This window comes from Nycticebus coucang, chromosome 3 (genome assembly GCF_027406575.1).
Source record: "Nycticebus coucang isolate mNycCou1 chromosome 3, mNycCou1.pri, whole genome shotgun sequence".
NCBI classification, from domain to species: Eukaryota; Metazoa; Chordata; class Mammalia; order Primates; family Lorisidae; genus Nycticebus; species Nycticebus coucang.
The window spans coordinates 4,270,489-4,292,429 of NC_069782.1; the positions used below are offsets into that span (position 1 = coordinate 4,270,489).

The 21,941-nt window shown below is 50.6% G+C and overlaps 1 protein-coding gene across 1 annotated transcript in view; it reads left to right on the plus strand.

Annotated features, from left to right (window-relative positions):
• Window positions 1–21,941, plus strand: part of KIAA0930 (KIAA0930 ortholog) — a 41,855-nt gene that overhangs the window by 9,934 nt on the left and 9,980 nt on the right. Inside the window, exon 2 of the mRNA XM_053582299.1 lies at window positions 16,288–16,439. Within this exon, the coding sequence (XP_053438274.1) occupies window positions 16,288–16,439 (152 nt within the window). The remainder of the gene's footprint in view (window positions 1–16,287; window positions 16,440–21,941) is intronic.

Here is a 21,941-nt window from a genome sequence, read left to right on the forward strand (position 1 = left end):
CATTTTGGGCTGTGTGTCCTCCTCCACGTGCAGGTCCATCCTGGGGGTCTGCAGTTGGTCTGCGTTGGCAGGTGCTGACACAGGCCTGCCAGTGACTGCCCTGCTGCCAGGGAGCTGTTGGGGGCTAGGATTCAGGACTCCTCCTGACCTGGGTAGGGGTGCTGGCCTGTATGCAGCAGGTGCCAATTAGCAGTGGCTGAGTTCCAGGAGTCCTTTGTCCTTGCAGCAAACCCCAAAGAATCGGCTGAGCCAGACCTGCCGTGCTGCGTGGGGTGCAGGGATGAGGTCATCTTCATCCAGAGGCTGCAACAAGAAGGCTGTGCATCCAGGAGCGTTCCTGAAGTCCAGTGAGGCCAGCTGACTCCCAGGGATACTTGGAGCTAGAACAGCCGCCATTCCCTTTACTGAGGGCCCAGCATTGCTTCAGCAGCATTTCATTCCATAGCAACCCTGTGAAGAAGGGGGTCTCTTGGCAGAGGGAGACACTGAGACTCAGAGAGGTTAAGGTGCTTATTTGGGGACCTCCTAGCAGCAATGGGTTTGGACCTAATTCTCCCGGGCTTGGGCTGTCCTTGCACGCAGACATGCCTATTTCTCCAAGGAGAGGCATTTGCTGCCCTTTCTGAGTAGTCTAGCATGCGAGGAAGAACCCAGTCCCCTGGCTTTCACAGTGAGGGACGTCTTACAAGAAGTGAGGGGAAAGGAAGCTTTGAAAGCGGATTCGAGAATGGGAAAGGTGTTCTGAGGAGGAAGTGCCTAGCAGAGGGGGGCTGACCAGGGACTGAGACCCTGGGGTTGGCGTCAGGGAGCTAGTGAGAGGGGCCTGCGTGTGGGGTGGGCTGTGTGGGGTTGGTCCAGCCTCCAAGGGGAGCAGGCTGGATGGCAGTGAAGGCAGAATAGCTGAAGGGCTCACAAGGTGCCCTTGAGCCCTCGACTTGTGTGGTGAGTCATGGGCCTTGTATCAGGACACATGGGACGTGCTTCCTACATGGCCTGCGGCAGGCTGTGTGTTGGGCCCAGGGGTCAGCAGTCTCAGACTCAAGTTGCATGGTGGGCCCAGCTATGTGCTTGGTGCCCAGCTCAGAGCCTGGGTAGTGAGTCGTGGGTGAAGAAGTGAGTGAGGGATGGACTCGCATGGGGAGATGTCCTCTCTCTGGGCTTTAGCATCTCCACAGATGCGGTGACCTGACTGGAGTCAGTGGGCCCTGAGCAGCTCTTCACAGTGCCTGGGTTTCGAGGGTCTGTGACTTGATAAGCACCCTGGGGCAGAGACAGGAGGAGGTGGAATAATGACTGTTCTGGGTCCAGGGCCAGGGAGCTGGGGTTGCTGATGCATAGTTGTCTGGGATGGGGCACTCTTTGTGGGTATCAGTCTGAGGAACCACTCAGGAGAATGAAGGGCAGCTGGTCTTGCAGGAGGCTATTTTCTGTTGGAGCAAACCAGTGAGTCAGGAGTCTGAGTAAGGCCCAGTGGTGAGGAGCTAGTAGGCAATGGGAATTTGAATTTGGAGCTACTGTTGCAGCTTGATGACTGTGCATAGGACAAGTCTGAACTGTCTAGAAACAGTCCATAGTCTGAGGTGGCAGGTGCAGTCACAGGATAGTTGGGTGGCTTTGCAAGAATTGCTGCTTTATGGGAATGGTGGTTTGGTGGGCTGCTCTTATGGAGGCCCCCACCCTGTGAAAGGGACTTCGAGGTCAGGGTTTATTCCTCGCTGTATTCCAGGACCCCATGCAGTGCCTGGCACAGAACAGGCCTGCATTATGAACTAGGTAACCTGGACTTAACAGCCTCAGTTTCCTCAACTGGAAAATGGGTTGTTAGGGAGATCAGGATATCCTCTGAGGGTTGGGAAAGCACTTTGAGGATTTCACAACATCGAGCCAGTTTAAGAAGGGATGTGACTAAGTTCTTGTTGAAGGTGACTTTGGGGTGAGTGCAAAAGCCACTCTGCTATTCTCTGAACATACCGAGTGTCTGTCATGCCATGAACTTGCTTGTTCACTCGCTGGCTCCCTGTTGTGGACGCTGCCCTGTGCTGGGCCCCAGGATACCCTGTCATAGGCACCTTGACTTGGTGGGGCAGGGCAAGCTCAAACAGGTAGTTAGGAACCAGTGTGACAAGAGCTTAAATGTGCCTGTGACCTTAGAGTTGAGAGCATGGCTCTGTAGGCAGGTCTGGGCTGTGGTCTGGCCCTGCCACATACTAGCAGGGTGACTTCAGATGAGGGACTCAGGTCTGAAGCCTCAATTTCCTCATTTTTGCCTCACAGGATGTTCATGAAGATCAGATGTGGTGCAGCAGCTCAGTGTGGCGCTCCCAGGGAGGGCTCAGGTGCTTGCCACAGGTAGCATGTGGGCATCTTACTGGGCCCCAGCAAGCCCAGGGGAGGCCTATGTGGGGCGGGTTGAGAAGGGACTGACTTTGACAGCGGTGACAACTGAGCAGACTTGGACAAAACTCATGGTGGGAACAAGCTGGGGTGCTGTGGTTGTGTTAGAAAGGTGCTGGAGAGGGAGCATGGCCTGCCAAGGGGGTGTGGGTGTTTAGTCAGGGAACTAAGGCTGAGGCTGGCTGGAGTGTCAGGGCTACATGGCAGGCTTCAGGGGTCTGTCTGGAGGAACTGGCTCACGGGTTGAAGGAGCCTGGACTCAGAACCAGACATAGGTTTTCTGCTTACATCCTGCAAACCTTGTGCCTCCCCAAGGCTGGAGTAGAAGCCTGCCAAACCCATGGAATCTCTCACATGGGGACCTGCTGACCAGTGCTGCTTCTTCCAAGGGCCTCCCTGGGGCCGCCTGGGGCCTCCCTGCACTGTCCTTTGTCTTTTGTGCCCCAAGGGAGGGTCTGGAGAGGCTCTGGGAGGCCAAGCTTGATGAAAGGCCTATTGAGGGGCCATAGAAGCCTATTCATCCTGCTGGGTTCAGAAGCTTCCAGAGGGCCCAGGGCCACCTTGCACTCTTCCCAAAGAGGCCAGTTGACCCCCCCACCTCTGGGCAGTGGCCAGGGCAAATCAGAGTCTGCTGCGGAGCCAAGCGCGCTCTTAGATGGCCCCTCTCAAGGCCCTTGGCCCAGACAGCCCCAGTGGCCTCCTCCTGGCCACTCTCCCACAGCAGAGGGATACCTTCTCAAATTTCTCTGCCAAGCTCTTCAGGGGTCTCCAGCCCTCAGAGGACACACACAGAACCCCCAGCTCTGGTTCTCACTGTGTCCTCACTCCTTCCCCTGGGGCCTTTCCTGTCCTGGCCTCCCTAGGCTGGGCAGAGTGCAGAGCTGCCCTCCAGTTATTTACCTGAGCTCCAGGAGGGCAAGGCCCATTATTCTACTCCCACCCCTGAGCCCTGAACCTGCTGACAGCACACAGGGGCTGCTTGCTCTGGACCAAATGAACTGCGGGTGGATGGGGCCCAGCACCCGCTCGAACCAGCTGTACGGCTGGCAGTCTCTCCCTGGGCAGCAGCCCCATTTGCAAAACGAAACCTGCTTCTTGGAGTTGTCAAGAATGTAAATGTTCAGCATGGTGCCTGGCACACAGGAAGCCTTGTGTACTTGGTATTTATAAACACACTGCAGGATATTTGAAAAACAGGAAGAAGTTGTCCTTGTGCCACTCTTGCCACTAAACATTATGACATCAGTGTACTTCCAGTCTTTCTTCCTAGGCTTTTTTTTTTTTGAGACAGTCTCATTGTGTTGCCCTTGGTAGAGTACTGTGGCATCACAGCTCACAGCAACCTCAAACTCTGAGGCTTAAGCGAGTCTCTTGCCTCAGCTTCCCAAGCAGCTGGGACTTCAGGTGCCCACCACAACCCCCGGCTATTTTTTTGTTGTAGTTGTTGTTTAGCTGAGACGGGCTGGGTTCGAACCCGCCAGCCTCAGTGTATGTGGCTGGTGCTCTAACCACTGTGCTACAGCTGTTGAGCCTCTAGGCATTTTATTTTAAAAAGACAATTTCCTTCACTTAAGTATTTAGGTATTCAAAAGAAGATAGACAAATGGCCAATAAACATGAAAAATTGCGCAGCATTACTAATCACCAGGGAAATGCAAATTAAAACCCTGTTGAGGTAATCATCTTACCCCAGTTAGAATGGCTTTTATTAAAAAGTCCAAAAGCAATAGCTGCCAGTGTGGGTGAGAGACAAAGGACACTTATACACTAGCAGTTGGTGGGGCTGCAAATTGGTGGAACCTCTATAGAAAACAGTATGGAGATTCCTCAGAGAATTAGTAGAGTCACCAATCCCACTATTAGGTATTTACCCAAAGGAGAAAAAGGGTTTTCATTAAAAAGACACCTGCACTCAAACTATTTACTGCAGTGCAATTCATAATTGCAAAGATGTGGAATCATATCAAAAAATTAAAAAGTGAAAAAAAATTCTTTCATGGTTTATCTTTTTTAATGGTTTTATTTGTAGAATTGAAAGTTTTGATCTGTTTGGAATTTATTTTGGCTATAGCAGGGACCTAACTTTATTTTTTGTCCTCAGCTAGCCACTTGTCTCAAGACTAATTTTTTTTTTGCAGTTTTTGGCCAGGGCTGGGTTTGAACCTGCCACTTCCGGCATATGGGGCGGCACCCTACTCCTTTGGGCCACAGGCGCTGCCCTCAAGACTAATTGTTTAAAGAATAATCTTCATCCTGTTGATTTGAGGTGTTGTCTTTTGTTTGTTTTGTTTGACATAGAGTCTCATGCTGTTGCCCCAGGTTAGAGTGCCTTAGTTAGTGTCAACTGAGCTTGCAGCAACCTCTAACTCCTGCGTAGCTGGGACTACAGGCCCTGCCACAACTTGTGGATAATTTTTTCTATTTTTAATAGCGATGGAGTCTAATTTTTTCTATTTTTAGTAGAGATGGGGTCTTGCTCTTGCTCAAACTGATCTTAAACTCCTGAGCTCATAGGAGCTCATCCTCCCACCTTGGCCTCCCAGAGTACTAGGATTACAGGCTTGAACCACCGAGCGTGGTCAGTGTTGTCTTTACAGAAACTCAATCATTGTGAGTTTTAGTTCTGTTTTTGTGCTTTCTGTTCTGTTCCATTGATCTGTCTACTCATGTACCATATTGTTTTCATTAATCATTTCATTTCATTCAATTTGCAAATATTTATTATTTCCTATATACTAGATACTGTTCTGGGAATGAAGTATATGGCAGTAAAAAAGGATCAAAGAGAAATAATAGGAATACTCGCATGGAGCTTCAGCTCTAGAGGTCTCTGTAATGCAACAGCCTTGGTAGGGCTGGTGTCAGCGCACTGTGGCTCTAGGTGTGGACTGTTGCTTGTTTTTGTTAATTAGAACATAGCTATGGTCATTTTCATGTGTTGCTATCACTGATTTTATAGTTGAGACAGGACCAGATGGTCTGCAGAGCCTAAAATATTTTCTATCTTGACCTTTACAGAGTTTGCTGACTCTCAGCTCGGTGCCTGTGCTCAATGTTAGGGTGCCAGCCACATACACCGGGGCTGGTGGGTTTGAATCCAGGCCGGGCCTGCCAAACAACAACGACAACTACAGCAAAAAAATAGCCAGGCGTTGTGGTGGGTGCCTGTAGTCCCAGCTACTTGGGAGGGTGAGGCAAGAGAATTGCTTGAGCCCAAGAGTCTGAGGTTGCTGTGAGCTGTGACGCTACGGCACTCTACCCAGGGCAACAGTGAGACACTGTCTCAAAAAACAAAAACAAAAAACTTTGGTGATTCTCATATTAAGGAAAGACTAAAAGTAAATAAAATAAATATGTAAAAAGTATTCATATATTATGTCAGATAGTTACAGGTGTCATGGGGGAAAATGATGCCAGACCTGGGATAGGGCCTGTTGGAGGTGGGATTTGCAATTGTAAATTAAATGGTTTGGGAAGGACTTATAGAGAAGGTGGTATTTCAGTAAGGAGCCTGGGCTAGCAGGTGGCAGGGAGCAGGCAAGGAAATAAGCCTTGTGGGGGATTTTGAGGTAGGAGGTGACAAGAACTGATTTGTGTTCTTGTCAGAATGTGGAAGCTGTGATGGTAACACAGGCCAGAGATGGTGATGGCTCAGCAGTATTTTGTGAGAAGTGGTTGGATTCTGGGTATGTTTGAAGATAGAAATAGTGAGAAGGTGATGTGGGGCCAAGGGGCAGGGGATATGATTTCTTTTTTTTTTCGTAGATACGGAGTCTCACTGTACCGCCCTCGGGTAGAGTGTCATGACATCACACGGCTCACAGCAACCTCTAACTCTTGGGCTTAGGCGATTCTCTTGCCTCAGCCTCCCAAGCAGCTGGGACTCCAGGCGCCCGCCACAACACCTGGCTATTTTTTTGTTGCAGTTTGGGGCTGAGGTTTGAACCTGCCACCCTCGGCATATGGGGCCAGCGCCCTACTCACTGAGCCACAGGCACTGCCCGGGATTTGATTTTTCTTTTTGAGACAGAGTCTTACTATGTCACTATCAGTAGAGTGCTGTGACGTCACAGCTCACACCTCAAACTCTTGGGCTTAAGCGATTCTCTTGCCTCAGCCTCTCAAATAGCTGGTACTACAGGCACCCGCCACAACGCCGAGCCAGGCAGTTTGATTATTATTATTATCTTTTTTAGTATTTTTACTTTTTTGCAGTTTTTGGCCGGGGCTGGGTTTGAGCCCGCCACCTCCAGCATTTGGGGCTGGCACCCTACCCCTTTGAGCCACAGGCACCGCCCAGTATTATTATTTTTTTTTAAGAGACAGGTCTCAATCTGTCACCTAGGCTAGAGTATAGTGGTGTGATCATAACTCACTGTAACCTTGAACTCAAGCCATCCTTCTGCCTCAGTCTCCCTAGTAACTGGGACTACAGGAGTGTGCTACCATACCCGGATATTTTTTCTATTTTTTGTAGAGACAGGGTCTTACTGTGTTGCTCAGGCAATCTTGAACTCTTGGCCTGAAGTGATCCTCTTGCCTCAGCCTTCTGAGTTGTTAGGATCATAGGCCTGGGCTACCGTACCCAGCCTGTTGTGTTTCTCTGTTTTTCTGGTTGTTTTCTTTTAAGTTATATGAGTCTTCAATTACTCCTGGAGAATGACAGAACACCTGATGCAGGCCGCGCGGGCCGGGCTCTCCCTTCGCAGCTAGCCCAAATCTCCCTTCGCAGCTCCCGCTCAGCTGACCTCCACGCGGCAGGGCAGAGGCATCCAGCCCAGCAGCTCCCGTGTTTTGTGTTGCAACTCCGCAGGGCTGTGATTTATAGTATGTTATCTGATAAGAATCCTCACATCACTCTTCTGAATTTTCCTGGCTATTCCGGCTACTTAAAAACTTTTCTCTTAGAAAAAAAATTTTTTTTTTCTCTTAGGATGTTAAATTTATAGATGAAGTCAGAATTGCTCCCTTCTTGATTTGAGTATTCTTAGCCAAGAATTTGATAAACCTTTTCATTTGTTCAAGTCTTTTTCTTCCTAAATTCTAATCAGAATACTTCCCCACATTATATCTTCTAAGGAGAAGTATTTGTTTACATGAAAGCTGTTAGTTTCTGGAACATGCTGGTGATTTTGTACCAACATGCCTTATAACTTCTATTGTTTGAATAAGTTTTGAATTTTTGTTTTGCATTTTCCAGGTCAGATGTATGTGATGTCTTTTATGAGAAATTTTTTTTTTTTTTTTTTTTTGTAGAGACAGGGTCTCACTTTATCGCCCTCCATAGAGTGCTGTGGCGTCACACAGCTCACAGCAACCTCCAACTCCTGGGCTTAGGCGATTCTCCTGCCTCAGCCTCCCGAGTAGCTGGGACTACAGGCGCCTGCCGCAATGCCTGGCGATTTTGTTGTTGTTGTTGTTGCAGTTTGGCTGGGTTTGAACCGCCACCGTTGGTATGTGTGGGGCTGGCCACTGAGTCACAGGCGCTGAGTCACGGCCCCTGAGTCACAGGCGCTGCCCCGGGAGTAATGTTAACTTTACCCTATCCTTATAATTTCTGTTACTCTTGGTACCTTTTTGTTGCCTAATTGCAATGTCTAGTCCCTTAGAACAATGCTAAGAATGGTGGATAATGATAATACTTAATTTGCTTCTAATATACCTAGTTGAGATACTACATATATATCACATTTAAGTAACTACTTGTTTATTGCTATTTTATAGAGACATTTTAAAAAATCAAGAATGGATGTTGAATTTTATCTCAAGTTCTAGAATCTGTGGAGATGATCATAATGTTTTTTCTTTTGAGTTATAAATAAATATGAATATATTAATAGATTTCCTAATGTGGACCATTCTTGATTCTTGTCTAAATCCCACTTGGCAAATGGCACATATTTTTTAATGAATTGCTGGATTCCTTTTCATATTTAAGATTTTTGTTCTTACATCTCAAGTCAGATTAGCCTGTAATTTTCGCTTTTTTTCTCCTGTCTTTGGAATGAGTACTATGTCTCCTTAATTTGGAAGTTTCTTAGGCTCTAAAAATGTATGAGAAGCCCTGGAGCTACCTGTTTCTTGAAAGTCTGGTAGAACTGCCCTCTCAAAAGCATCTCTTGGCCAACTACTCCCAATGTACTTTTGTGGGAACAGCTCTTGAACATTTTTCTCTATTGCAGTACATGGCCATCACTTTAAGTGGCTGTTAACTATTTTAATTAGGGCTTTTCTATCATGGCTTGCTTAACCGGTGTGGTTTAATGGTCTAGAAAAGGATTGGGGTGGGTTTCAAGGACTGCTTCCTAAAATCCAATTCATGGTTATTCCGAAGGTTTGGTCAATGGAAAATTATTCTGAGTTATTAATAGTAACAACAGTAGTTATTAATAGTAACAACAGTAGCAGCTGTCATTTGCAGAGTGTTCATAAGTGCTGGTCGCTCTGCTGAGTACTTCTATTTCGGTTTCCATAGCAACCGTAGGAGGTAGCTGTTCTCCTATTTTACTGATGAGGAAACTGAAGGTCTGAGAGGTTAATTAAGTACCTTACCCAGGTGGGCAAAGGTCAAGCATAGGAGTCAGGTTTATTGTTGAACTCTGGTCTGACAAAGGCTCCCCCACCCCCTGTTGGGACTGAATTCCTATGAAAAGCCCTATGAGATATACAGGTCTCTTACTTTTCAGTTTACATCTGAAGAGTTATCTTCACGGAAAATAATTTAATTGTGTTAAGTCCGCACCAGACCCTGGTGAGCATGCAGCTCTCTTCCTGGATTTGGCAGGAAGCCCCCAGGACAGCACTTCAGGGCTCAGAGGTGGCCTGCCCGCCTCCTTGCCCAGTTGCTTTCCTAGCTAGCTGTTCACCAGGTAACCCTCCTGGGTCCGCAGTCTTCCTCAGTTCTGAGGCAGTTAAAATACTCCTGGGCCTGTCCGTGCCTGCACCTGGACCAGTGTTTCAAGGCCTGGATTTGAGGCCCAGCCCCTGCCTGTGTCACTGAGCCACTTGGTCCCTAAGCTTTGGTTGACCTATCTTTTGTCTCCACCTCAAAGTTGCCATGTATCTAAAGAGGTAACAGGTAAAAGTGCTTTATAAACTGTAGAGTGCAGGGGGCCTGCAAGCTGTTATCACTGTTCTTCATTCCTTTAACCAGTGCCAGCAAGCTGTTATGTGGATTATGTCACTGATTCGGTGTCATGCAAAATGAGACAAGAACCAGTGGTGACACAGGTGAAGAGCACTGCTCCAGGCCGGCAGACACGGGTTTGGTGATCACGCTCTGGGAGGCTTCTCTCCCAAATGCCTGTGAAGGGCTCTGCCAGTTTTGAGTTCCTACACAGGGCTAGGGCCTGCCAGCTGGCAAGGGGCTTTCCCTGAGGCCTCTCCCATGTCCTCATTCTTGATTCTGAAGGACGGCCAGTTGGAGACCCATCTGCCAGGTGGAGTCACAGAGGTCGCATGTGAGGGAGAGACTGCATATCCTAATGTTGAGCTGTGCTTCCAGGAATCAGAAACCTCACTCCAGTCCTAAATTGTCCTGGCTGTTAGATGTGGAAGTGTCTCTGGGCTTGTCTCCTTCCTTTCCTCTGAACATCCCTGTTCCTTGATGAGCCTTATGGCAGTAAAAGTCATATGCTTACAGGGAAAAGTGATGTAATCTTTTATTTATTTATTTATTTATTTTGAGACAGAGTCTCACCATGTTGCCCTGGGTAGAGTGCTGTGGCATCACAGCTCACAGCAACCTCAAACTCTTGGGCTCAAGCGATTCTCTTGCCTCAGCCTCCTGAGTAGTTGGGACCACAGGTGCCCACCACAATGCCCGGCCATTTTTGGGGGGTTTCAGTTGTTGTTGTCTAGCAGGCCTGGGCCAGGCTTGAACCCGCCACCTTTGGTGTATGTGGCTGGCACCCTACTCACTGAGCTATGGGCGCCGAGCCGAAAGTGGTGTAATCTTATTATTGAAATATTTAAGTCAAAAAAAGGAAAAACTGTGTTCTGTTAAATTCAGCAACTCTTCTCTTTCTGGTGTGTCCTAGTGTTTCCATGGGATTTATGTAGGTGTAGTGTGTCTGTAACTTGGGGTTCAGCCTTTTCCCTACACGTCATATCATACACGTTTCCATGTATGTACATGTCTTCACAGCCATCTCTTTAAAAGATGGACGATTTGGGGCAGCGCCTGTGGCTCAGTGAGCAGGGCGCCGGTCCCATATACCGAGGGTGGTGGGTTCGAACCCAGCCCCGGCTAAACTGCAACAACAACAACAACAACAACAAAATAGCTGGGCGTTGTGGCGGGCGCCTGTAGTCCCAGCTACTTGGGAGGCTGAGGCAAGAGAATCACCTAAGCCCAGGAGTTGGAGGTTGCTGTGAGCTGTGTGAGGCCACGGCACTCTACCGAGGGCCATAAAGTGAGACTCTGTCTCTATTAAAAAAAAAAAGATTGAAGATTTGGTTTTGTACTTAACGCATAATTTACCTAGATTCTGTAATTATAGAATAATAAGTTCTTTCTTTTCTTTTTGTTATTTTTTTTTTTTTTTTGCAGTTTTTGGCCTGGGCCTGGGTTTGAACCCACCACCTCTGGCATATGGGGCTGGCGCCCTACTCCTTGAGCCACAGGCGCCGCCCCAATACAGGAAAGATTTTCATGCAAAGGCTTTTGTTTTTGTGCTTTGCCTTTCTCTTCCGTAAGGAGGATGTGCAGAAGGTGGAAGGTGCTCGTTTGCTTTTCACAGAGGATGTGATGACTCGTGTTCTGAGAGCCCCGTTGAGCGCACCCATGCCAGTATCAGCTATAACTATTTACTAACTTTAGGGGGGTATAACTTGTGTAAAGTAAACCACGCCCTTGTACAGTGAATAGTTTGAGGAGTTTTTTTTTTTTTGGAGACAGAGCCTCAAGCTGTCGCCCTGGGTAGAGTGCTGTGGCATCACAGCTCACAGCAACCTCCAATTCTTGGGCTCAAGCGACAATCCTACCTCCACCTCCCAAGCAGCTGGGACCACAGGCGCCCACCACAATGCCCAGCCAGTTTTTTTTTTGGTTGTAGCCATCATTATTGTTTTGCGGCCCGGGCTGGATTCAAACCCGCCAGCTCTGGTGTATGTGGCTGGCGCCTTAGCTGCTTGAGCCACACGCGCTGAGCCAGTTTGAGGAGTTTTGATGGCCGTGCACACCTGTGAAGTGTCACGTAAATGTGATCTACGGTGCACACCTTTCAGGCCTGACCTCTGTGCTTTGCGTGATGACTTTGAGATTCCTCTGTCATGCGGTGCGGAGAGGTAGTTTGTTCTCTGCTGGGTACTAATCTGTGGAATGGCTTTGCCTCCATTTATGTGTCTGTTCTCCTGGGTCCCAATTTGGGGCCAATATGAATAAAGCTCCTGTGAACACTTGCGTACCTGTCTTGGTGTGGACACATGCTCGTTTCTCTCCGGTAGTTACCTAGGTGTGATAAGTGTGTGTTCAACTTTATTAGAATCTGAGAGTTTTCATAAGTGCTATTTTTTTAAAGACCAAATTTGCTCTCTCAAAATATGGCAGCTTTAGTCTCTTTTATTTATTTTTTTTAGAGACAGAGTTTTACTTTATCGCCCTCAATAGAGTGCTGTGAGCGTCACAGCTCACAGCATCCTCCAACTCCTGGGTTTAGGTGATTCTCTTCCTCAGCCTCCCGAGTAGCTGGGACTACAGGCACCTGCCACAACGCCAGCTATTTTTTTGTTGTGGTTTGGCCGGGGCTGGGTTTGAACCTGCCACCCTCGGTATATGGGGCTGGGGCCCTACTCACTGAGACACAGGCACTGCCCCAGCTTTAGTTTCTTAATATAAATTTTTGGTTATTGGTGAGATTAATATTTTCCCACGTTTTGTTAACCAGTTGTGTTTCCTTTTTGGTATATTGCCTATGTTGGTATTTTACCTGTTTATCTATGGGGTCTTAATGTACCTTTTTTATAACTTGCTGTGATGTGGACCTTTTCTCTGTCACGGGAGCAGCCGTCCCTTGTGGGTTTCCTGCTGCCAGTTTTTCCTGTTTTTTTGATTTTGGTTATGCCCCCTTTGTCATAAAGGGAGGAGTTTTGTGTTTTTGTTTTCTTTTTTGTTTTCCTAACCACTAATTTACGAGGGAATGAGGGGAGTTGGGAGTTTTGGATGTTTTTAAGAACGCAGCTCTCTGCTGTTTCCTTTGTGATTTTTTGTTATTGCTGTGAAATGTTGAGTGGGAGCGAAGGCACTGTCTGTCCCTTCAGTGACTCTCACATGCTACACACTGTCCCCCACCCCCGCCGTGATATTCTGGCAGTTCTTTTGCCATGAGTGCCTTTTCCCCTTCTCACGGAGGGCCTTCCGCCTAGTGTAGGAGGGAGGAGTGTGTGCATGTGTGTGCATGCATGAGTGCATGCGTATGTGTGTTTCCCTGGAGACAGAGTTTTCTTGTGGCGGGGTTTGCCAGGCTGGTACTAAAGGAGTAACACTAGTGACAATACAAATCTGCGTGTATTCTGTAGCTTACAGTGACTCCTTAGACCTCTTACTTCTCTCAGAGGTGGTTGGTGCTGGGTTTTCTGACTCACAACAGTGGCAGCAGGTGGTAAGGAAGGCCGGGGACTTGACAGCTGTGAGGACTGGCCGTCCAGACACCCTCTCCTCGTCCTCCGGGCCTGCCACGCACACAGGGGCCCACCACCTCCTTGCAGCTAGCAGCATTTCTCCCCCATGGAGTCATGGCTTTGAAGCTGCGAGGTTGCTGTGAGCTGTGATGCCACAGCACTCTACCCAGGGCGACAGCTTGAGGCTCTGTCTCCAGGCCCTCTAAGCAAGTAGGGCCTGGCCCTGTGTGACAATTGGGGCTTCTTCAGAAGATCTTGAGGGACTCTGAGGCTGGAGGAAGTGGCCAGTCCATGCCCTGTGCTCTGTATAGTGAGTGGGGGCTCCAGGTGGGCAGGCCTGCTGGGGCCCCTGCCTTGCTCTGGGATCCTCAACAATTCGCCTACCTTGCTGAGCTTGTTTCCTTTTAAATTGGGATAATCTGTTTATTCAGCCTGTGTTTACTGAGTGCCTACCATGCCTTGGTGCTGATCTGGGCACTGGAGTCTGATGGGGATCAAGACAGGGTCCCTGCTCCTGGGATGGATATGGAAACCCAGGTAGTGACGGGTTATGATGGCAGCAAACACAATGAAGAGCTAGGGAGGACCCTAGGGAGGAACATGGGGTCAGGAAAGGCTCTCTGAGGAGTGACATTGAGACTGAAGCTGCAAGGGTGGCAGGAACCACCTGTGGGAGACCCCAGGGGAGGAGATTTGAGGCCGAGCAGGGGCAGCCACACAGCTGAGGTGGGCACCCCAGTGGGCACACACAGCAGCCAGTGTGGCAGGCAGTGAGGGAGGCTGGCCTAGAGTGCTTCATACAAGCTTTGGGTTTTATTCAGAACTCAATGGCGAGGTTCTGAGGGAGGGGCAGGAAGGCTCCTCTGGCTAGGTGTGGAGGGTGGGCTCTCGGATGGTGTACAGCCTGTAGCCGTTGCCAGCGAGTGGGATGGGCTGGCTGGGGGGGGGGTGCTGGCAGCAGGTGGCACCGCTGGACTTTCTGATGGTCACATGGCTGCTGTGCTTTGTGACTGGGAAAACGTGCAGGCTACCCTGACACTGAGCCTGGCACCCTGCATGTGGCCTGTGGCTGCCCTCCTCAGTCCTCAGGTGTGGCTTTTATTGGGTGGGGACCCCAGGAGCCCTGTGTGTGATGAGCCTTCGTATTAAGAGTAAGACCTGGTAGGCCGCCTATTGCCATTACCCAGAGATGGGCCTTTCCTGGAGGGTGGGGATCATGTGTTTCCCATTATGAAGCAGGGAAGGGGACCCCTTGTTTAGACCCTGCTAGGCCAGGAGCATAATAGACAGCAGGTTGGCCTCATGCTGTGTGCCATTCCCAGCATCTTGCTCCTGAGGCCAGGCTCCCAGCCCGCCTCCCTGCTGCTCCCCACGCTCCAGGCAGGCCAGCCACCCCCTAAGCAGTGTGCATATGCTGTGTGGTCACTTTGTGTGGAGTGGCAGGTCTGAGGACTTTGTCTGTGTGTAGCTCTGTGAACTTGGGGTATATCCTTCAGCCTCTTGAGAAGAGTCAGTGTCCTCTGTGAAACGGGGTAGTAATAATGGGGCGCCCGTAGGATGTGACGAGACAGTTCATACAGCTCTGTGCCGGGGCCCCACAGGTGACAGATGCTTACTAACAAAGCGCAGCCAGTGGCACTGCCATTATCATTGCTGTCGTGAACACTGTCATTATCTGGTGCTCTAGGTTCCATGGCCAGGGGAGCCAGAGGTGGCACATTGGCCTTACTGTGGCACATGTGGGATTTTGAGTCAAGATCTCTGCTTGTCACGGCCTCAGTTGCTTCTGTGACCTCCACAGGATGAAGAAGCAGTTGGCGCGGGCAGTCTGAGAATGTTTTAGTCTCTGTGGCCTCTGTTGGGCTCCAAGGGAGAACCACCAGGGAAACAGTTGGGGGTGGAGCTGAGGCAGGGTTTCGTTGGGAACACCCCTGCACCTTCACTTAGTTCACAGGCCTCTGCAGTCATGAGTTGGGCACTGCCCAATGCAGGAGGGTTCAGGACCAGCGTCTGTGAGTCTGGGGCTGCTGCCAGTTCCACGGGCTTGCCTGGCCTAGTCCCTCTCTGCAGAAACCTCCTCTTTTCCTCCCTGGCATTGCCGAGGTGCTCAGGAGCCAGGTAGGGTATGGAGTGGGTGGGCTGCATACCGCAGGGCAGAGGCCTGAGGGCAGGGGCTGGTGTAGAGCCCTGGTTCTTCCTGGGTCTTTGATTGTGATGTGTCTGAGGCTGAGCAAAGGCATGTGACTCCCCTGTGGCTAGCCCCCAGGAGGAGGGGACGGGGTAGGAGTCAGGAGACCTGGGCGAGTCCCAGCTCCTAGGTAGCCTCAGGTTCCCCATTGCTAAGTGTAGGGACTGGTCTAGCCCCAGAGCACTAGTACCAGGTCACAGTGCCAGGTGGCCAGTGGGGCCGCAACATTTGAGTTGATGAGAGAGTTTGGCAGCATATTTTGAAATTATGCTGGCTTACTCTAGAAAGGGAGGAATCCCGCTTTTTTGTTGATCCTGCTGTGTGCCCCGTGGTCTCAGGTAGTTTGCATTTACCTGGGAGGAACCTGTTGGTCACCACAGAAAGTGCCAGAGCTGGAATGAAAACCCAGATCTTTCCAACCAAAGCCTGTGGGATTTTTTCTTCTTGTGCAGAAAAAGATGACAAATATTTATGATAAAGAAATACCATTTGTAATAAAAGGAAACGTTCCTGTGAGAATAAAGCTGTCAGGGCTCCATGGCACACGGGGGTGGGGTGTGTGGCTGTCCCTCCCTTGGCCCCCCTTCATCTCTGCAACTATGACTGGCTGGAGGGCGATGCCACTTTAAGTCTGATGCTGCTCCGTGAGGATTACCACAGCTAGTGGGGGAGTGGGCGGGGGAGGGGAGGGATGCTGGTGAGAGCAGTGCCTTCCTAAAGGATCTCCCTCCTCCAGAGCCTTCCCCGCTCCCAGCCCAGTCAGCCAGCCAGTGACGTCCTATCTTATTAGGTTTTTCCTTTTCCACTGAAGCTGCTGATTCATCTGCAGGCTAGAGTTAGGCTTGGCAGTGGGGCTGGGAGCCTGAGCTCTTGGGCTGCTGCTGGGTAGAGGACCTGGGTCTCCTGGGAGGAGTCTTTGAGCCTCTCTGGATAGCCCCTGGGTGGGGGCCAGGGTCTTTGAGGGAGAAAGGGCTCTGTCAGATTTCTGACCAGAGATGCAGGTTAGGGGGAGGCATTAGCCAAGGTCACACAGTGAGGGCCAGGTGGCCTGTCCTTTCTCACTCTGCTCTGGCCTCCTCCTGCAGGGTGCTTCAAGGATGACCGCATTGTCTTCTGGACTTGGATGTTCTCCACTTACTTCATGGAGAAATGGGCTCCCCGGCAGGACGACATGCTTTTCTATGTGCGCCGGAAGCTGGCATATGCTAGCAGTGAGACCAGCACTGATGGGAGGAAGGTGAGTGACCCCCCCCCCTTCGTCCCAGCTCTCACCTGTGTCCCCCTGCTATCGGAGTGCAGGGTGGGCTCTCCTGCAGTCCTCAGGTAGGTCGGGGCTCAGCAGCATTTATCAAGCACCTGCAGTGTGCTGGAATCCATCTAGGTGGTCTTCTGTGCTGTCTGTGGGTTATGCTGGGCGTCCTTACTCGTTGTCATTCATCTCCACTGTGACCCTGAAGGGCAGCGATTGTTCTCAGCATTGTTGCTTTGAGGAAACTGAGGCTCAGAGGGCAGCTGACATGGCCAGCTTCTCATAATTAGTAAATAAATGGGAGAGCAAAGGTTTGATCCCAGAGCCCAGGACCCTCCTCTAGCCATGCCTGGTGACCTGGTTGGTAGTGGTGATGAAGATGATGCCTTCCACTGTCACCATGCAGCAGACACAGGGCCAAGCTCTTTGCTTCTTTTTTTTTTTGAGAAAGAGTCTCACTTGGTCACCCTCAGTAGAGTGCTGTGGCGTCTTAGCTCACAGCAACCTCAAACTCTTGGGCTCAAGTGATCCTCTTGCCTCAGCTTCTCAAGCAGCTGGGACTACAGGTACCTGCTACAATGCCCTGCTATATTTTAGAAATGGGGGTCTCACTCTTGCTCAGGCTGGTCTCGAACTCAAGCTCCTCGGGAGCTCCTCGGCCTCCCAAGGGCTGGGATTGTAGGCGTGAGCCACGATCCCAGCCTCTTTGCTTCTTGATCTCATTGGAAGTCCCAGCATCTCGATAGGATAGATGTTATTACCCGCCCCCCCCAATCCACAGGTGAGGGAACCAGGGCTCAGAGATTGGTTCACCTAAGGTATTTCACCCACTGAGTTTAAGTGAATGGAGGCACTAATAAAGCAAACTTTATATGTTTCCTTCTCTGTTTTTCATAAGCTTTAGTAGTTTGTAAAATGTTTATACAACCCACATGCCAAACATGGAAATGCGTTTGTTTTCCTTCAGAAACAAAAATGAGAGGGCTGTGGAGCGAGGTCTGGAATTGCAGCTGGCCTGGCTCTGAGTCTGGTGCCCTGTGTCTCTGGAACTGTGCTTTGTTAGCTATGGCTCATGCGGCGAGTGCTTGGAGCCCTTTCCTTGCCAGGTGCCTGATCTTTGATCCTGAACATGTCCAGAGGGGCCTGGTGCAGCTGTAAAGGAAGCCCTATGATATTCCCGCCAGGCTGGCCTGCCACATGTAGATTCTGAGCCCTGAGCTAGCCTGGCTTTGGGGGGACAGGTAGAACACTAGAGACTCTCCCAGAGAGGTGGGAAAGTCTTAGGTGGGAGAGGTGGGCGTCTTAGCTCACAGCAACCTTAAACTCTTGGGCTCTCTCCTGGCCCATGACGTCTTAGCTCACAGCAACCTCAAACTCTTGGGCTTAAATGATCCTCTTGCCTCAGCCTCCCAGGTAGGTGGGACTACAGGTGGTGGTGACCAAGTGAGAGAGGAGGGTGCCCAGGGAAGGGAGGGCCTGAAGAAGTGGGTGTGGCCCACTTTGATGACAGAGAGGGGTGGAGGCTCCAGCAGAGCAGTTTCAGTGGTGGGTGGGCAGACCAAGGGGTGCCCTCTAGGAGGGACAAAGAGGTGGCCTGATTGTAGACTTGTGGAGGCAGGGTGTTGATGGTGGGATCTCTGAGCCGAGCACCTTCTGGAGCCCAGCTCAGGGCTCTGCATTCTCTGGCCCCCAGGCTCTCTCAGTCTCACTGTGCAACTGGGAGACCAGCTTTCTAGACCAGCCTCGTCTTCCCCCCAATTTGCTGTGTGATTTTTGTCATCTCCTCTCTGGGCCTTTCCTTCTGTATAAGGTGCTTAGGGCAGATGCTTTGTAAGGTTGGGTCCCTCCCATTGTGGACACCTGGGAGCCTGGGATGGGGTTGGTATGATCACAAGAGTGCCCTTTGCAGGAAGGTGGCTGGTGTCTAGGGATCCTCTGTGTGCCTGTGACCCCCATGGTGGGCACAGCCTCCTTCAGCCTTAGCCCAGCTCCTGCCCATGGTTCAGGAGGTTAAGGCCCTCTGTCGGGTCAAGGGTGAACAACCAGGAGGCAGCAGTGCTGTGGGCCCCAGCCACTCTGGCCTGTCAGCTTCTACAGTTTAGATTGCAGAGAATCTTTTTTGTGAAAATGTTGGTCTTTTCTCCAAGACATCTGGTTTCTCCAGACCAGAGGCTCTGATGGGGACTGGCACATCTGAAATACTTGTGACTGTACTTTGAATTTCAGGTCCAGGAGAGGTCACAGCTCTGGTCGAGAAGGGCAGGCAGAAGAGAGGGGACAGGTGGGGGTAGGGAGGAATGGGCAGAAAGGGGAGTTAGAGGAGAGGGCCCTTCTCTGAGGAAGGGAGGACCTGGATGCAGGACAGAAGCATCTGGAGCAAGAGGGACTGGGCAGTGTCCAAACTCTCCTGAAGATTGGGGGTGTTGAGGTCAGTGAGGGAGACCTGAATCCCATAGGCGCATGTGGCATTGCAGCTATTCATGTGCTGGAATGTTCTACTGGACACCCACCATGAGCCAGGAGCAGATACCCCCACTCCCCTGCCCAGCACTGGGAGTGCAGAAATGACTCAGACCTTCAGGAGCCTCCCAGTCTGTTGGGACAGACAGGCAGCATGGCCAGTGGTACAGAGAGAGCTCTCAGCACTGCGATGGTGGGAAGGGGGGACTGTGCAAAGAGAAGGTGACATCTGGCCATCTGTAAGTCGTAGGACAGGTGGCAGCAGCAGTGGACTGAGGACACTCCACGTGGCGAGATCAGCACATGCGGAGCAGTGAGGAAGGTGCCATGGCCAGCGTAAGCCCTGCCTGTGTGCGCTGAGGGCACCGCCCTGGCACAGTGTTTTAGGTCTGGGCAGGGTTCCTGGGGTCACCCCAGCTTGGCATTTGCTGGCCGCAGTGTGGAGGATGGCCTGCAGGGGGCAGGCTAGAGGTGCGAGTAGGGAGATGGCCCGGTCCTCAGCCCTGCTGCTAATGCGCCTGCGCACTGCCAGTCCTCTGCAGCAAGTCGCAGCTTCCTGTCCCCTCCCTGTCCTCCTGTTGCTGCTACCCGGTCGCCATAGCAACCTTCCAGGGCTTCCTGCGTTCAGCAGGAGGGTGGTTGGGCAGGGGGCTGCAGTGTGGGTAGACACAGGGTGCTGGGAACTCTGCACTCTGCTCCAGGGCTCCAGAGACCACCTCAGGGATCCGGCCCAGCCTGTCCCAGGGAAGGATGTCCTGATTCTCTGGGCTTTCTCTGTTCACTCCAGCCCTACATAAAACTCTTAGTGTTCTTGGGCAGCCCATTTTGTCTTTGGTAGTGAGGAGAACTGCCATCTGAATGCAGGCCTGCTCTGTGCCACTGTTACTCACATGGACACCCTCAGCATCCTCATCCCTACTCGCAGAAAAGTAAAGCTCAGAGCCAGGGAGGGACCTGCTCTGGGTCACACTGCTTCTAAGTGGGAAGCTCTGCTCCCAGTCCTGCTTGTTGTTTTTTGGTAGATTTTTTTTCAGTCTAACACACGTACAGAAAAATGCACAAAGGGTGTCCACAGCTTGATGGTCTCTCCCAGCATGAGCACATGGTGTCACCAGCCTCCAGATCAAGAGGCAGAGTGTGGGCAGACACCCAAGGCCCTTGACCTCTGGTATCCCCACTTCCCCAGGGCGGCTTCTGCCCTGACTCCTCGCTCTTCCTGGGTGGGTTCGCACTGGGCTTGCTTACGGCGTGCTTGGCTTCCAGCTTCTTTGTCCGTGTCCTGTGTAGGAAAGTTGTGCCTGTAGACGTGGGTGGTTGTAGCCTTCCTGGTCTCACTCCTGCATAATGTCCCATCGAGTATTTGGCACAGTTGCTCGTCCTTCCTCCTGTGGGCGGACACTTCCTTGGACCTGTTTTTTGGCGCACCTGTGGGTTCATTTCTGATGGAATCCTGTCCTTTTGTCAGTGTCCCACTATGCTGGTCTGAAAATAGGGGCGCGATCGTGTCTGAACTTCCCCTTCATTGCTGAGGTGCCCTTTGGGAGCTTCATTCTCTTGGAGGAGAGTAAACAAGATGATAGCAGAGAATGATAAGAAATGGGAGGAAAATATCGCAAACAGACCAGTGACACAAGACTAGGAGGGATGACAGTCTGGGCACAAGTACTCTCAGGAGCCTGGGGAGACATTGCAGACTCGGCAGCTCCTACACCCACGGGACATTTCTTTCTCCTCCAAGGCAAGGGTGGCCTCCTTCACTGCCTGCCGTGGACCCTGGCCTGCCCCCTGGGGTGTGCTGGTGAGCCACCTCTTGGAGCCTAAGTCTCTGAGACCCTCCCGGGCTTAAGCAGGACCCAGCACTGAAGGCCCCCAGCCAGGACAGGCTGCACTGAAACCTGCTTTTGAGTTTTCCTTGATAATTCTTCTCCTAGGAGGGGCCACAGGTGCTATTTTCTCTGATTTGTATTCACTATGCCGTCTTCAGTAAAGTTGTTCTCATCTCTTACAGTGGAGCTCAGAACACCTGCCTTGCAAGGTGGTTGTTAGGACTAAAAGCATTAATAATTTGTAAGATGTTTAGCCCAGACCCTGGTGCCCACCATGAACTCAATAGATGTCACTTTTTTTTTTTTTTTGAGACAGAGTCTCACTATGTTGCCTTCATTAGAGTACCGTAGTGTCACAGCTCACAGCAACCTCAAACTCTTGGGCTCAAGTGATTCTCTTGCCTCAGCCTCTTGAGTAGCTGGGACTACAGGTGCCGGTCACAATGCCCAGCTATTTTTTTATTGTAGTTGTCGTTGTTCATCAGGCCCAGGCTGGATTCCAACCCGCCAGCCCCAGTGTATGTGGCCGGTGCCCTAACCCCATGGAGCTAAGGGCACTGAGCCTTTTTTTTTTTTTTTGAACTCCTGAGCTAAAGGGATCCTCCCACCTAAGCCTCCTAGAGTGCTGGGATAACAGGCGTGAGCCACTGCACCCAGCCAAGCCTGACTAATTTTTTATTTTTTTCATTTTTTCATTTTTTTATTGTTTTTATTTATTTATTTATTTTTTAGAGACATAGTCTCACTTTGTCACCCTCGGTAGAGTGCTGTGACATCATAGCTCACAGTAACCTTCAGCTCTTGGGTTTAGGCGATTCTTTTGCCTCAGCCTCCCAAGTACCTCCACAAGTAGCTCCCACCACAATGCCTGGCTATGTTTTTTGTTGCAGTTTGCCTGGGGCTGGGTTTGAACCTGCCACCCTCGGTATATGGGGTCTGTGCCCTACTCACTGAGCCAAAGGTGCTGCCCCGTAACTAATTTTTTTTTTTTTTTTTTTTTTTTTGAGACAGAGTTTCAGTTTATCACCCTCGGTAGAGTGCCGTGGCCTCATACAGCTCACAGCAACCTCCAACTCCTGGGCTTACACGATTCTCTTGACTCAGCCTCCTGAGTAGCTGGAACTACAGGCGCCCACCACAATGCCTGGCTATTTTTTTGTTGCAGTATGGCCGGGGCCGGATTTGAACTTGCCACCCTTGGCAT